The 13340-nt window shown below is 55.5% G+C and overlaps 3 protein-coding genes and 7 non-coding genes across 10 annotated transcripts; 6 read left to right on the top strand and 4 right to left on the bottom strand.

The window, feature by feature from the left end:
* Positions 1–105: 105 nt before the first annotated feature.
* Positions 106–220, bottom strand: LOC121345251. The gene has a single exon (XR_005953948.1). It is a non-coding gene; the product is annotated as a U5 spliceosomal RNA (small nuclear RNA).
* Positions 221–989: 769 nt separating this feature from the next.
* LOC121345184 lies at positions 990–2406 on the bottom strand. The gene has a single exon (XM_041421798.1). It carries the CDS (start codon positions 2220–2222, stop codon positions 1293–1295), a length of 930 nt encoding a protein of 309 aa, XP_041277732.1. The 5' UTR covers positions 2223–2406; the 3' UTR covers positions 990–1292.
* On the bottom strand, positions 1806–1920 carry LOC121345250. The gene has a single exon (XR_005953947.1). It is a non-coding gene; the product is annotated as a U5 spliceosomal RNA (small nuclear RNA).
* Positions 2407–2554: 148 nt separating the features above from the next.
* On the top strand, positions 2555–7588 carry RPS8 (ribosomal protein S8). Its single transcript, XM_041421800.1, has 6 exons — positions 2555–2610; positions 3439–3545; positions 3930–4029; positions 5693–5868; positions 6805–6934; positions 7427–7588. The coding sequence occupies exons 1-6, from the start codon at positions 2607–2609 to the stop codon at positions 7534–7536; spliced, it is 627 nt and encodes a 208-aa protein (XP_041277734.1). The 5' UTR covers positions 2555–2606; the 3' UTR covers positions 7537–7588.
* LOC121345245 lies at positions 3286–3370 on the top strand. Its single transcript, XR_005953942.1, has one exon. It is a non-coding gene; the product is annotated as a small nucleolar RNA SNORD55/SNORD39 (small nucleolar RNA).
* Positions 3728–3831, top strand: LOC121345248. Its single transcript, XR_005953945.1, has one exon. It is a non-coding gene; the product is annotated as a small nucleolar RNA SNORD46 (small nucleolar RNA).
* On the top strand, positions 6109–6181 carry LOC121345246. The gene has a single exon (XR_005953943.1). It is a non-coding gene; the product is annotated as a small nucleolar RNA SNORD38 (small nucleolar RNA).
* LOC121345247 lies at positions 7179–7250 on the top strand. The gene has a single exon (XR_005953944.1). It is a non-coding gene; the product is annotated as a small nucleolar RNA SNORD38 (small nucleolar RNA).
* Positions 7589–8072: 484 nt separating the features above from the next.
* LOC121345249 lies at positions 8073–8203 on the top strand. Its single transcript, XR_005953946.1, has one exon. It is a non-coding gene; the product is annotated as a small nucleolar RNA SNORA35 (small nucleolar RNA).
* Positions 8204–11107: 2904 nt separating this feature from the next.
* Positions 11108–13334, bottom strand: LOC121345030. Its single transcript, XM_041421542.1, has 2 exons — positions 13285–13334; positions 11108–13000 (listed from the first exon to the last, which is right to left on the bottom strand). The coding sequence occupies exons 1-2, from the start codon at positions 13301–13303 to the stop codon at positions 11793–11795; spliced, it is 1227 nt and encodes a 408-aa protein (XP_041277476.1). The 5' UTR covers positions 13304–13334; the 3' UTR covers positions 11108–11792.
* Between the last annotated feature and the right edge of the window lie 6 nt (positions 13335–13340).

The raw sequence follows: 13340 nt of genomic DNA, 5'->3' as shown, positions 1-13340 counted from the left end.
CATGGTGACTGTCAGGGTGGGACGACGCTACGCTTTTACGCAACCCAGACGTAATATGTGTTTATAAAATGAAAGGTTTTTTCTGTTTTTAACAAGAGTAGGGGGAGCTCCACCGAAATGGAGCCTCAAAAAATTTCTCGACACTCGTGCCTGTTCCTCTCCACGGAAATCTTTAGTAAAAGGCGAAAGATTTATACGATCTGAAGAGAAACCAGAGTATGCTGTGCGTTCGCTGCCCGCCATTGCCGCTGTCCGTCGCACCCCGCAGAAGTCAGGGTGACGCGCGGCTCGGCACCGCGCCGCTCCCGGCTCCACAGCCCCGGTCCCGCCCCGGAGGGCACACACCGGACAGCGCTCACCGCCCGGGACAGCGGCCGCAGCGCCGGACACCGGCGGGACCGGGCACCGGCGGGGCCGCGGGGCACCCTGGGTATGCAAATCAGGCCGGTAACGGGGCGGGGCGCACTCAGCCTCGGCCGCGCTGCCGGGTCCCCGGCGGGGTTTGACCCCAGCCGGGCTCCGTACAGCCCCTGGCTGACCGCCCCCACCCCGCGGGAAGGGTAGAAGGGAGAAAGTCATGGGTTGAGGGGAAGGAGTTTAGTAATTAAAGCAAAACAGTATTAAATTTACAATGTAAGGAAAATAAAATAGAATCACAGAATGGTCTAGGTTGGATGCGATCTTAAAGATCATCGAGTTCGCATCCCTGTGCCATGAGTAGGCTCACCTCCTACTAGACCAGCTCGCTCAAAGCCCCGTCCAAGCTGGTCCTGAGCACTTCCCGGGGTAGGGCAGCCACAGCTTCCCTGGGCAGCCTGTTCCAGTGCCTCACTACCCTCACAGTAAAGAACTCCTTTCTAATATGTAACCTAAATCTCTCATCTTTTAATTTTAAAGTGTTCTCTCTTGCCCTATCACTACATGCCTTTGTAAAAAGTAATTATATCTTTTTATATATATATATATAAGCCCCTTATAAGTATTGGAAGGCCTCAATAAGATCTCTCCAAAACCTTTTCTCTTCCAGGCTCAACAACCCCAGTGTGTCAGCCTGTCTTCACAGGAGAGAGGCTCCAGCCCTCTGATCCTCTTCATAGCTTCCTCTGGATCTGCTCCAGCATATCTGTGTCTTTCCTGCACTGGGGACCAGAGAGCTGGATTCAGCAGTAAGGAGCAGAATTGCCTCTGACCTGCTGCCCAGGATGCCGTTGGCTTTCTGGGCTCTGACTGCTCCCTCTTGGTTCATGTCCAGCTTTTCACCCATAAGAACCCTCCCTCCTTTCTCATCAGACCTAGTCTCCATGAGTTTTCCAGTCTGTGTTCTCCAGTTCTTCTTGTGTCCGGCATCGTCCAGAGCCAGAGGCAGCACAGGGCACTTGTTGAACTTCATGAGGTTCTTGTGGGCCCCAGTTTGTCCGGGTCCCCCTAGCTGGCACCGTGCCCTTCAGGTGTGTCACCCACAGCACCCAGCTTGTGCACTGCCTGCGGGTGCACCCGCTCCCACTGCCTGTGTCGTTGATAAAGATATTAAAAACCCCAGCCAGTCCCAGGACACAGCGCTGAGGGACAGCGCTTGTCACTTGTCTCCATCTGGGTACAGCGTCAGTGCCCGCAGCGCCCCGGCCGCTCCCAGCCAAATAATTCCTGTGATCCGTCTGTGAAATCTGGGCGCGGACGGCGGAGGAGCCGGTTACGGCGCTCCATATCCCGTTCCATGTACCTCGCTCCCTTTCCACCGCCCGTGCACGGCGGCAAGAGTTCCACAAGGGATTTTCCTTTAATCTGTTTTTTACCAGAGTAGGGGGAGCTCCACCGAAATGGAGCCTCAAAAAATTTCTCGACACTCGTGCCTGTTCCTCTCCACGGAAATCTTTAGTAAAAGGCGAAAGATTTATACGATCTGAAGAGAAACCAGAGTATGCCCGGGGCCCCCCTCGCGCACACGGCGTCCCTCGGCTGTCCCTCTCTAGGTCACGGCGACTCGCGGCGCCCAGCCTGGCTCTCCCGCCGCCGCGGTCCGCTCCCGTGGCACCGGCATGGATCCAGCCCGCGCTGGACGCGGCAGCCCCGGGGAGCGGCGGCGGAAAACGCGACCGGGGCCGCTCCGCCGACGCGCGGTGCACCCTGGGTAGGGAAATAAATCTGAATACTAATAAGGGATATGCTAATGAACCAAGTGTGGTACACCGGGCATGCAAATGATTCAGAATACTAATATGCATATGCTAATGAGGCTGTCACGACTCGCAGCCCGTGTGCGCCAGCGCTGTTGCGCCCGCTCGGCCCCGCCGCGGGACGCCGGGCTCTGGGCCCTGCGTGGAGACGTGCGCACGGTGACCTGCCGGCCCTGCCTGGAGGCGTGCGCGCGGTGACCCGGCGGACAGGAAGGCCGGGGCTGCGGCAGACGGACCCCTGGCCATGCCCGCTCCCTGCCGGCCCCGCAGGCTGCCGCCATTGTCCGCCGGCTCCACTCGGCGCCGCCGCGTCTCCAGGCAACGGCGTGCGCCTCGCTCTGGCGGCGCGGTGACGTCACCGCATCGCGAGAGCTCATCCCGCCAAGCCGCCCCGCGAGCTTCCGCCCCGCCTCTTTGCGCCGGTGCCGCACCATGGGTGAGTGAAGGAGCTCGGGGGCTGCCGCCATCCGCCGCCATCCGCCCGCTGCGCCACCGCATCCGCCCCGCTCCCCCACCGGGTGGCAAGCGGGGACTATCGCCGGCCTGCGCCGTCCGCCATCGGGGGCGGCTGCGGTAGTGCCGAGCCGCTGACGGGGGGAGGGTGAGCGGGCCCAACATGGCGGCTGGTGGATGATGAGGGTAGGCGGCCTCTTCTCGCTGCGCCTTAATTTCCTGCAGATCCCGAGCGCTGGGCTCGCTCCCGGTGTCTGCCGCAGATGAGCAGATGCGGGTGAGGTGGAGCAGCGTTCAGCGGACCCATCGGGAGGGGTGCGGGGCGGCGTCGTGGAGCGCTGCGCACCTTGGCAGCTTGGGCCCTTGCGGGAGGTGGCGCGTTCTGCAGAGATGGTCCCCGCTGGGGACCCAGCAGGCCGAGTTGATTCGGGGTGTCTCTCGTAGGGGCTCAGCGGACAGGTGGGATGGGGGTCCACCACATCCTTCCAGTAGCGTAGGATGATTGCTGTAGTGTGCCTGTCAGATCGGCATCGGGCGCTTCCCAGAGAGCGCCCAGCACGCGAGGTACGTTGGGAGGCAGCTTCCCAAAGAGAGCACGGAACAGGGGGTCTGTCTGCTTCGTACAGCTCTGCTGGAAGGGATGTGCTCGGGGCAGGTCTGAGTATCAATGATGAAGCTTCTCTAACTGCTGCATAAGGCTGAGTGCACTGTGCGGATACCAACCTTGGAGAGCTGAGGACTCAGAACCGCGCCCTGCTGCTGCGGCCGGCTGGGCTCGTGGCTCCCTCTGACCACGCTGCTCTCCGTGCAGGTATCTCCCGGGACAACTGGCACAAGCGTCGCAAGACTGGGGGCAAGAGGAAGCCCTACCACAAGAAGAGGAAGTATGAGCTGGGGAGACCTCCCGCCAACACTAAGGTGAGCGATTGGGCAGAGTCGGTCAGAATCATGTTTTCCAGCTCGAGTTGCTGCTTCTGTGCTATTAGAGGTTTAAATTGCTGCTGTTTGGTGTGGGGTTGAATATCTGACCATCCTTCTCTAAAGGGTGGTATTTTCCTCCCTGCCGATGGAAAGCAGGATGCGTTTTTGCAGTGAGAGGCAATTGGAGTGATGAAGCTTTCACCTTAGGTAGATGCAGCAGACCGTTCTGGTCATTTACTGCATGTGCCGATGCTGGGGTTTGTCATAGTTACACTGACCACATTGCCTCGGAGGCCAGGGCTGTGCTGGGCTCCCGTGGGGCCGTGCAGTGTGCGGAGCCAGCAGCAGCCCGGCGTTTGTGTCTCAAATCTCAATCTGCAGATTGGCCCGCGCCGGATTCACACCGTCAGGGTTCGTGGGGGCAATAAGAAGTACCGAGCCCTTCGCTTGGACGTCGGCAACTTCTCCTGGGGCTCAGAGTGTAAGTATGTGCTGAGCCTGCTGCGTGCAGGGGAAACCTGTGCTGGTCTGGGGCGCTGCTGCACAGTGGGTTTGTGGGCTTGGATGGAACGTCCTGGAGCTGGCAGCTGATGCAGCGTGCATGGTGATGATGATGATGATAACTTTGACCTTACGTGGCCTTAGCGGGACTTGGATTTCCACTAAGTTCACAGTGATAGGAGTGTCATAGTTACACTGAGTGACATGCTTACCTTAACTTTTTATGGGGGAGGCAGACTAAAAAGGGGCTGAAATCCTATATACAAGTAGTTCTTCAGAAACACAAGTTTTGTTCATCAGTGAATGGGGTTACTGAAAGTTAAGTGATGTTGAGCAACAGAGAAAGGCTCTGAGGATGCTTGTGAGAAGGCCTGACCCTAGGACAGTGTCACATTAGCATGTGCAACTTCGTATTTCTGCTTTGCTAAGCAAAAGTAAGAAGCCCAGAAGCAAGAGGGGGATTCTGTCATATTTTCCCCTGAGCAAGTTGGGTTTTCTTTGCTTTACAAGCTAAAGTTAAGTGATGTTGAGCAACAGAGAAAGGCTCTGAGGATGCTTGTGAGAAGGCCTGACCCTAGGACAGTGTCACATTAGCATGTGCAATTTCATATTTCTGCTTTGCTAAGCAAAAGTAAGAAGCCCAGAAGCAAGAGGGGAATTCTGTCATATTTCCCCTGAGCAAGGTGGGTTTTCTTTGCTTTACAAGCCGACAACAAGTATCACTTGAGCCTGGGCCCAGTCCTGAGCAGGATGGTAAAACAGCAGTAAGGAGGGTGGTGGGTTAGTGAAAAGTGTCATTACAGTCAGCTTTGCTTTACAAGCTGACAACAAGTATCACTTGAGCCTGGGCCCAGTCGTGAGCAGGATGGTAAAACAGCTGTAAGGAGGATGGTGGGTTAGTGACCTGCATGGTGTGAGGGCACAGGACATGCTTTCACTTATCTCAGAGCATTGTCTGTGCAGTGAAAAGTGTCATTACAGTCACTATTGCACATGTGAAGAGGCTGAGTGTGCCTTGCAACATGGACAAGGTATGTGAGTGAAGGGTGAAAAGCCACCTTGTGCAGGATCTTTGTGTATATGGGGGCTGTTTTCAGGGCAGGTGACTGCTGAACAGTCAAATCTAGTAACTGAGGCTGCAGGCTTCAGGGGGGTCTTGGAAGGGTGAAAACACCAGCTTCCCTTCTCAGTTTACTCACAGACCCTCATCCTATAGAAATGGTTTATGAAATGTATTTCAGGGCAGTCCCACTCAGTATGGCTTAATTCAGTGATTCTAGCAAGTGCATACAGCATTGAGCCCTGTGTGCAGTGCTAGTTGGCATCTGCTGATCTTGCTAGGCTGGACAGTTATTTTCTAGGGTTGCTTAGATACTTCGGAGATGAGTTCCAACTCAACTGGTTTTCATATAGGAGGGATTTAATTTCCAGATGTAATTTCTGTCCTAACAACAGAAAGTTTGACAAAGTATGAAAAATAGCTGCATCTTCTAGTTAAATTTAATTCAACGCCAGGCAGGCTGGAAGATACTGGGTGAGGTGTTGAGTGCCAAGTTATTTAAAAGGCTTGTGTGAGATGCTGTGAGCTGCACACTCAGCTGCCTGATCCCTGTAGGTCTGAACTCACGCTCTTCTCTTGAAAGGCTGCACTCGCAAGACCAGAATTATTGACGTTGTGTACAACGCTTCCAACAACGAGCTGGTGCGGACCAAGACCCTGGTGAAGAACTGCATCGTGCTCATCGACAGCACCCCGTACCGGCAGTGGTACGAGGCCCACTATGCCCTGCCCCTGGGGCGCAAGAAGGGCGCCAAACTGGTACGCCTGGGCTCGTCCTTTTGGCTCCTGGCAGAGCAGTGTGCCCTGCCAGAGGCAGTTAGCCATCCTGAACGGACAGAGCCTGCCAGGACAGGCCTGGGTACCCAGCACTGCTTATCTGAGCTGTGTCCCCGTAGGTTCTCAGGATAAGTCTGGCTCTCCTAATGGAGTGCTCGGTAGGAGCTCACCCAGAAGCTCTCGCCCATTTGTGCACAAGGACCTGCCTGTCAAAATTTTTGTCTTCTAATGATGATACCTTTGTCCAGTTCTGCTACTGAAGGGAGAGCGATGACAATTTAGGATGCTGAGGAAGACTTTGTAGGTTGGGTTCTTGTGCTGGGCAGTGATCGCTCTGGTGAGGAGCTTGGGGATTGCTCATTGAACTTCAGCATGTTAAGTGTCTTGAAACTACACTGAGCCATTAATCTGAGAATCAAACCCTGGACTGCTAGAGGGTATTTAAAACCCCACATGTAGCATTCAGATTAATTCTTGCATTAAAAGCAAAGCAGCTCTTGTTTGGGTGCTGTGTAGTGCAGAAGCAGGGGGAGAGCTTGTCTGCCTGGACTTGCACCACACCCAAGTGCTTTCATTTTTTCTGCAGAGGGAAAGAGTATTCACTGCTTTTTGTAGGAGGAGTGATTCACCAGGGAAACCTTTGCATTTTCATTGACTTGAGAACAGCCTTCCCTAGGCCAATGTGCTCAGTTGTCAGCAGTGACTCTGGTTAGCAGTGTTGCATTTCTTGGTCTCAAAAGTGAAATGCAGGACCTGCTTCTGTGAGATCAAAGTATTTGTACCTTAGCCAGGTATGACTTTGAAAACAGTACAGTGTTGAGAATACAAGGGCTTCCTTCATGGTAGTGGAAAACACCTGTGTTAGTGGAAGGTGGCCATTTGTTAAACATTTTTTTTTGCTTTTGGTCTTGGGTTTAGACTCCTGAAGAGGAGGAAATACTGAACAAGAAGCGTTCAAAGAAGATCCAGAAAAAATACGATGAGCGAAAGAAGAATGCCAAGATAGCAAGTATTCTTGAGGAGCAGTTCCAGCAAGGAAAGCTACTTGGTGAGTCCCTGGCAGCAGTTAATGTAACTTGCTCTTTCATTTTCTCCAGAGATACCCCACTTGTGGGCAGGATGGGGAAGTCTGGCTAGCCAGGCTTCTGCAGTTGATTATTCCTGTTGGGGTTTTGAGAAAGAAAGGGGCTCAAGACTAGCAAAATGAGCAAGAGGGTGTCAGAAAAATGTGCCTCAGGCATCTGAGAGCTTTGATGTTTCAAGCTCTGGCAAACAGTTGAGTGTTCTGAAGTCTTCTGGTGATGAGACCTTTGTCCAGTTCTGCTGCTGAACCCGAGCGATGACAGTTTGGAGATCTGAGGAGGACTTCATTAGGGAGTGCAGCTTCCAGAGCACGGTACCTCCACGCTGCTGACTCGGTTACTGATGGATGAGCTGCTCGTCCGCGCTGCTGCAGAGAGGCTGCGTGCAGTGTCTGTTCTCTGCTGTGTGCACTGGGGTGGGAATTGCCAGACTTTAACTGCATGACTTCTCCTTGCAGCCTGCATTGCCTCCAGACCCGGACAGTGTGGCCGAGCCGATGGCTACGTGTTGGAAGGCAAGGAATTAGAGTTCTACTTGAGGAAGATCAAGGCCAGAAAAGGCAAATGAATAAAAACTATTGTGCTAAGAGAAGGAATAAACCACGAGTCTTGTGCCGTAACAGGTTGTGTGCTCATTTGCGTGTGCAGTATGGAGAGGGCTTCTGTAGCTCCACCTGCCTTGTAAAATGTGAAGGAACATGGAACTCTAGGAATCCCTGCACCCTTTAACATCTTCAGGCAAAACTTGACCCTGCATGTGCTCAATTAAAACATCTCCGTGGGTTCTAAGTGACTTGCAGGACCAAGTGTGTGTGGAAAAGAGCTGTCAGATTGGGCAGAAGCGGGGAATGTCCAATATTGGAAACTTGTGAGCAGGAGGTAGGTGCAGGTGTGCACCCCCATTAAAAGTTCTGCGTTCCTGGGAGCAAGTCTGGCTGAAACTTGGCTACTACACCTTCAGCCTCTGCAGCTGGTAACTCGTGCCTCTCTGCCTTCCACATTACATGAGCTCCCATCCCCTGGTTCAGGCCAGCAGCCCCCTTTGGTGTTTCCTGCATGGTTGTACAGTTCCCTGCAGCATCCAGTATCTTTAACCAAACTAGGTGGCACTGCTCAGTTGACCAGCTGGTCTTTCCCTGGCCTCCTTGGTCTCATTCCAGTGCAAGATCAACTCCTTCTAGCAGAAGGGCCAGGCTCTCATCATGGTCTGTCCCTTTCGAAAGCTGGATACAAACTCCAGCTTTGTGCCCTGCCACTTGTGGTGGAATTGGAAAGCTGTGGTGAGCAAAAGTTATTCTGGTTGTTTTGGTGATCTCTTTCCTAGAGGCTCCTGTCCTTAAATCTCTGAAAATAGTTGCTCTTTGTGCAGGTATTGGGGGAAGTCAGGAGCCCATCTGAGCTGGTCCTGTGCCATAGGGCAGGCCAGGCTAGCACATCTTGTGCCTGTCAGGTAAACACACTGCACACTTCATCCCATTTGTGTTTTTTCACAAAAGCCAATTTATCCACTGGATCACTGGTGCAAATCAGGCTTCCTGCAGCCCCAGCATCTCAATTATTAGCTCTGAACTGAAAGGGAGGTGGCCCATGATCATCTCGCCCTGAGGAGAGTTGTGGCAAGACCCAAGTCTCATGCTTCAAAAATGCAACTCCGTGCCCCCAAATAGATTTGGGGGGAGGGGCTTAATTTTTTTTCCTGTGACGCTGTGCCGTGTTTGCCAAGTGTAACAGCAGGAGGTGCCCTGGGGAGTGGGTTCATGCCGTGGCGCTGGCAGGGAGGTGGGGTGAGTCAGTGCCAGAGCTGAGCGTTGCAGAGTGCTGCTGTTCATGCCCGCAGCAGCACGCTGTGCCACAGGTGTGCGCTGGCAGTCCCTCACACTGGGGCAGGGCTGAGCCCAGCTGCGTGCCCCTGCAGTCCAGGAGTCCCTGGCAGTGGGACCCGGGCTGGGTGGGATGTTTTCACAAGCACATTCCTTCTCCATAGTGATCCGGTGTAAACTTTCCCTGCTCTCCAGCAACGCCTGCTTTGCAGAGAGGTGGAGCGGAGGCGATAAGCGCCCTTGGCAGGGCTGTGTCACGGCTGCTTCCTCTGAGTGTGTTTCTTCTCTCCCGTCATCCTCCAGAGAGTGCAAACAGCATTCAGGGTGTTTCTGGGGAACTTTGTACAGGTGGAGAAACTCGGGCTTTATGGAGCAAATGCTGTCTCGGTGTCACAGCAGAATTACAAACCGATGAACAAGATTATGGCTCCTCAATGTGTGATGTTTACAAAGTTGCTACTCTGAGAAACAGCTGCCAAGGGCAACTGCCCGTGGGAAGGAAAGTGGCACCTGGAGATGTGACATGGGAACAGAGCAGTGGCAGCTGGCCAGGGTGTGTGGCACTTTGCTCCCAAAGCGCTGCAGGCTGTGGAATGCACAGCCCTATGGATAGCGCAGGGATTTACCTGCCTGGGAGTGATGGGCAGGGGCTGGGGTTAAGCACAGCTGTAGCCTGGCTAGACTTCAGCAGTGCAAAAGCCTAGGCTGAGGACCTTACCCACTTCTGAGAGGTGGAGGGTCTGAATTTAAAAAAGAGTTGCTTTCATAGGATGACCAGCTGCAGCATAAGCCAGGTGAAGTCACTTGTTTTGTGTCCCGCTCCTTGCTGTTGAGTGGCTCTCTCAGCTCCACACAGCATTAACTTTGGGGTATTTTTACAGGACATGATCCATCCCAGGAAATGACCTTGTGGTTACACTTCAATAGGTCCAGCAGTGACCTAGAAGGCAGTGGAGAAGCAGGACTGGCTTGTTGAAGGAATTTGGGAGCTTTAAAGGAAGGGGGGCTTGCAGGAAAGGGAACTTTTTAACTAATATCTGGAAAACATGTGTCTGAGTGTGCCAGGGCTGTCACAGACAAGAACAGGGAACACTGGGTTTGGTCACACCGTGCCACCTGTCAGAGATTGAGATTTGGGCAGGGGCTGCAGGTACCAGAGCAAGGGCTGGATAAGACCCAGTGGGATCATTTGGGTCACTCCCTTTCCATCAGCTGTGGCATCTGAATTTATGCTTCATGAGAAGGAGGGAAAGGACAGGATGTTACATCATTCCCAGCAGCCCTGGGAATGGAATCCCAGGGTACATGAGCAGAGGGGGCACCCATGGAAGAGCTGTGGGCATTTCTGGAGCACAGGTGAAAAATGCAGCTGTTGTTAGCCCTAGTCAAAATCTGCAGCCCCTGGAGACAGCTGCTAACCCTGCCTGTCCTGCCTTTGCCCTGTGGCAGCTTCTGGTCCCTCTGTCCCTGTGGGGATGTGGTGGTGGCATGAGCCAGGGTACGCTGTAGTACTTGGCAGAGAGTGATGGAGGGATATTAAAAGACTGGGATACTTTCCCAGGGCCCAGGAGGGAGCAAGGAAGGAAGTCCAGCTGGATATAAAACAGGGGGAAACATCCATGAGTGGCAAGAGACATGAAGGGAAATCATCCCATCCTTGTCCCCAGGCCATGTGGGGCTGGGACTGAGCAGTGCTAGGGCTGAGCAGTCCCACCATGGGCTGCTGGAAGCCCCACAGCACTGCAGGAAACGCCACTTCCTTTGCCGGCCGGAGCACCGCGTCCTGCCCTGCCCAGCTCCCTCCCTTCCTGCCTGGGCACCAGGCCCAGCACGGCTGCAGAGCAGACAGGGTGGCCAATGCAGCTTCCAGCCTGGAGAATGTCCCCCTGGGCAGGAGGACAAAGATGTCCTCCCCCTCATCTGCAGAGAAGGGTTGGAGCACCATGGGTGAGACTTGCTGGGGGTGCCTGTACTGGGCAGTGATTTACAGCACCCCCAGCCTTTGCCCTGCTCCCAGGAGCCCCACAAATTCTTGCTTTGTTCAGGATCTGTGGCATTTACAGCGGGCTGACACCTTCCCCACCCCTGTTGTAAATCCTGATACAATCTAAAGGCTCTGCTGGCATTTAGCCAGTGCCCAGCTCTGCTCTGCCAGAGTGACAAAGAGGCTCCAGGGATGCTGAGCAAGACCCTCACTGGGCCATCACCCAGGGCATGGGAGGGTGGATGGGGTAGGAGTGAAGTCCACCATCCCTGCACTCCCCACATCCCACTTGTTGGCTCCCCACTACCCCAAAGCACAAAGGGATGGAGCCACACTGCCAGGAGTAAAATGATATATTTCTTACTGAGAGCTGGATCCTGCAGGGCTGTCTGCAAGGGGCCGCCTCTGACACCGCCCTGTTTGTGTGTGCACTTCACACACACACGCCATGAAGCAGCACATGTGCATTGACTGTCTCAAGTCCCTGTGCCACTGTGGCGTGGGCAGCAGGCAGAGCCACCACAGGCTTCCCCTGCCAGGCCCGGGGCACCCCGTCCAAATGCAACACTCCCTGCAGACCATACAGGCAGGGCCAGCCCTGTTTCATGTCTCCAGACCGTGTTCCCTGCAGGCTGGAGAGCAGCAGGTCTGTGCCAGGCACCGTCTGGCTCCAGCAAGAGAGGAAGCTCTGGTCAGTGGGTCTGGCACTCACAGCATCATCCCTTGATCCCCAAAACCAGCGCCCACCTTCCCTCCACGTCCTTCCTCAGGCACCACCAGCCTGTGGTAGGGTTCCCAGAGCCTGAAGCCCCCTTGCAGCCTTGCCCAGCTGCAGCACATGGCAAGCGAGGGTTCACACAGCAGCACAGGGGAAGGGACGGGTATTTGGGGGTGCAGCTTTGCAAACAGCCACTGTCAGCCATGGCAGGACAACTCATGCCTCTCCTGCTCTGGTGGCTTTCACTGCTGCCCAGCCCCTGCCATCCAGCTGTGTGTCCAGACACAGCCCAAGTCCTGGCATCAGTGCAGGTCAATGGTCTCATACTCCAGGTTGTCTGAGTCCTCCAGCTCGATACCAGGTACCAGGTTGTAATAGCTGGTTGTCTGACTCATGTAGATCTTCTCCCGGTCAGCAGAGTCCTTCAGGACTTCACTCACGCTCACGGTGTCCACCTCTGGCTCACTGCCCAGCTCCTCTGCCCTTGGTGCTGGGGTGCCCAGCTGCCCTTCATGGGATGGCACCTGGGGACTGCTGGGGGATCCCACCTGGATCTCCACCTCCTCATAGAGGTCTCTGCCACTCTCCAGTGGATCCACGAAGGGCTGGAGCACGACCTGTTTCCCCAGCAGCACTTTCTTCTCAGTCTTGGAGGGAGCAGCAGGCAGCTCGTAGGGGATGTAGTGGTGGGGCTCTGCAGACATTGGCACATTGCTCCTCTCTGCCATGGCCCGCTGGCTCTGGGACCTGCTCTGGAGGCTGTAGTTGGTCTTTTTCTTCTGCCGGCAGAAGCACCAAGTGACGCAGGTGAGGATGAGGAGGGGAGGCAGGCAGATGAAGAGGGCGGTGAGGCCGTGCGAGCGGCACAGCTCGTCCCGGGGGATGCTCTGGAGGCCCACGCCGTGGTAGTGCTCTGGTGTGTGGCAGATAACCTCGGCAGCCTGGCTGGACCAACCCTCCAGGTTGGTTAGCAAAGCACAGCTGCAGTCCCAGCTGTTGTTGGAGAGCTGAAGCTGGAGCAGAGATGGCTTCAGGAGGCTGGCAGGAAGAAAGGTGAGGGCATTGAAGCCCAGGTAGACCTCCTGGACCTGGGAAGATGCCTTCAGGAAGGACCGGGGTAGCTCCTGAAGCTGGTTGCTGTCCAGATAAAGAACCCTCAAATTAGGGGCATTTTCTAGAAAGCTTCCAGGGAGACTTTCCAACAGGTTGTGGCTTAAGTGTAAGATTTCCAAGGCAGGAGGGACTCCCTGTGCGTTGCTGATGGCCGTGATGCTGCAGTGGGAGAGGTAGAGCTCCCGCAGCCCCTGCACCCCCACCAGTGCTCCCCAGTCTAGCTGGGTGATGTTGGAGCTGGTGAAGTTGAGGCAGCAGCTCTCAGGGAGCGGAGCCTCCCGGAAAGCCTGGTAGTCCATGGGCTCCGAGCAGTTGCAGATGGGCGGTGCTGGGTCAAGGGCAAGGCCGGCAGCGAGCAGGAGGCAGCCCCAGAGGGACACGGTGCCCAGCCCGACGCCTGCGGGGAGAGCAGAGGGGACGTGACTCCCTGTGCCACCTGCCCTCCCTGTGCCACCTGCCCTCCCGCTCCCTTTCTCCAGTGGGGAAAGTGAACCCCACCTCTCCCCCCACCACGAAAGGAGCCGCTCGCCGCAGATCCTCCCGGTCCGTCCTCCAGTGCCGCGGTCCCCGCCAGCCCGGGGCTGCCTGTGCCGCGACGTCCCGCTGCTCCGGCCGGTGCCCGCGGGCAGCGAGCGACCCCCGGAGCTGCGGCCGAGCCCGCCCTGCCCTGCCCGGCCTCACCTGCCGCCGCTCGCCCCATCCTCCGGGGCTGCTCCGCGTCCCGCCGCGCTCCCACC

The sequence above is a fragment of the Onychostruthus taczanowskii genome, unplaced genomic scaffold, assembly GCF_017590055.1.
Source record: "Onychostruthus taczanowskii isolate IOZ18803 unplaced genomic scaffold, ASM1759005v1 scaffold7, whole genome shotgun sequence".
Classification (NCBI taxonomy): domain Eukaryota; kingdom Metazoa; phylum Chordata; class Aves; order Passeriformes; family Passeridae; genus Onychostruthus; species Onychostruthus taczanowskii.
This window is presented reverse-complemented; position numbering and strand designations above follow the sequence as displayed.

Excerpts from the sequence above, each read along its gene's own strand:
- RPS8 (XM_041421800.1), top strand. Across the intron at positions 3,546-3,929 it reads GACCTCCCGCCAACACTAAG|ATTGGCCCGCGCCGGATTCA; the intron begins GTGAGCGATTGG and ends CTCAATCTGCAG. Across the intron at positions 4,030-5,692 it reads CTTCTCCTGGGGCTCAGAGT|GCTGCACTCGCAAGACCAGA; the intron begins GTAAGTATGTGC and ends TTCTCTTGAAAG.
- LOC121345184 (XM_041421798.1), bottom strand. The coding sequence starts at position 2,222 with ATGCATATTAGTATTCTGAATCATTTGCATGCCCGGTGTACCACACTT.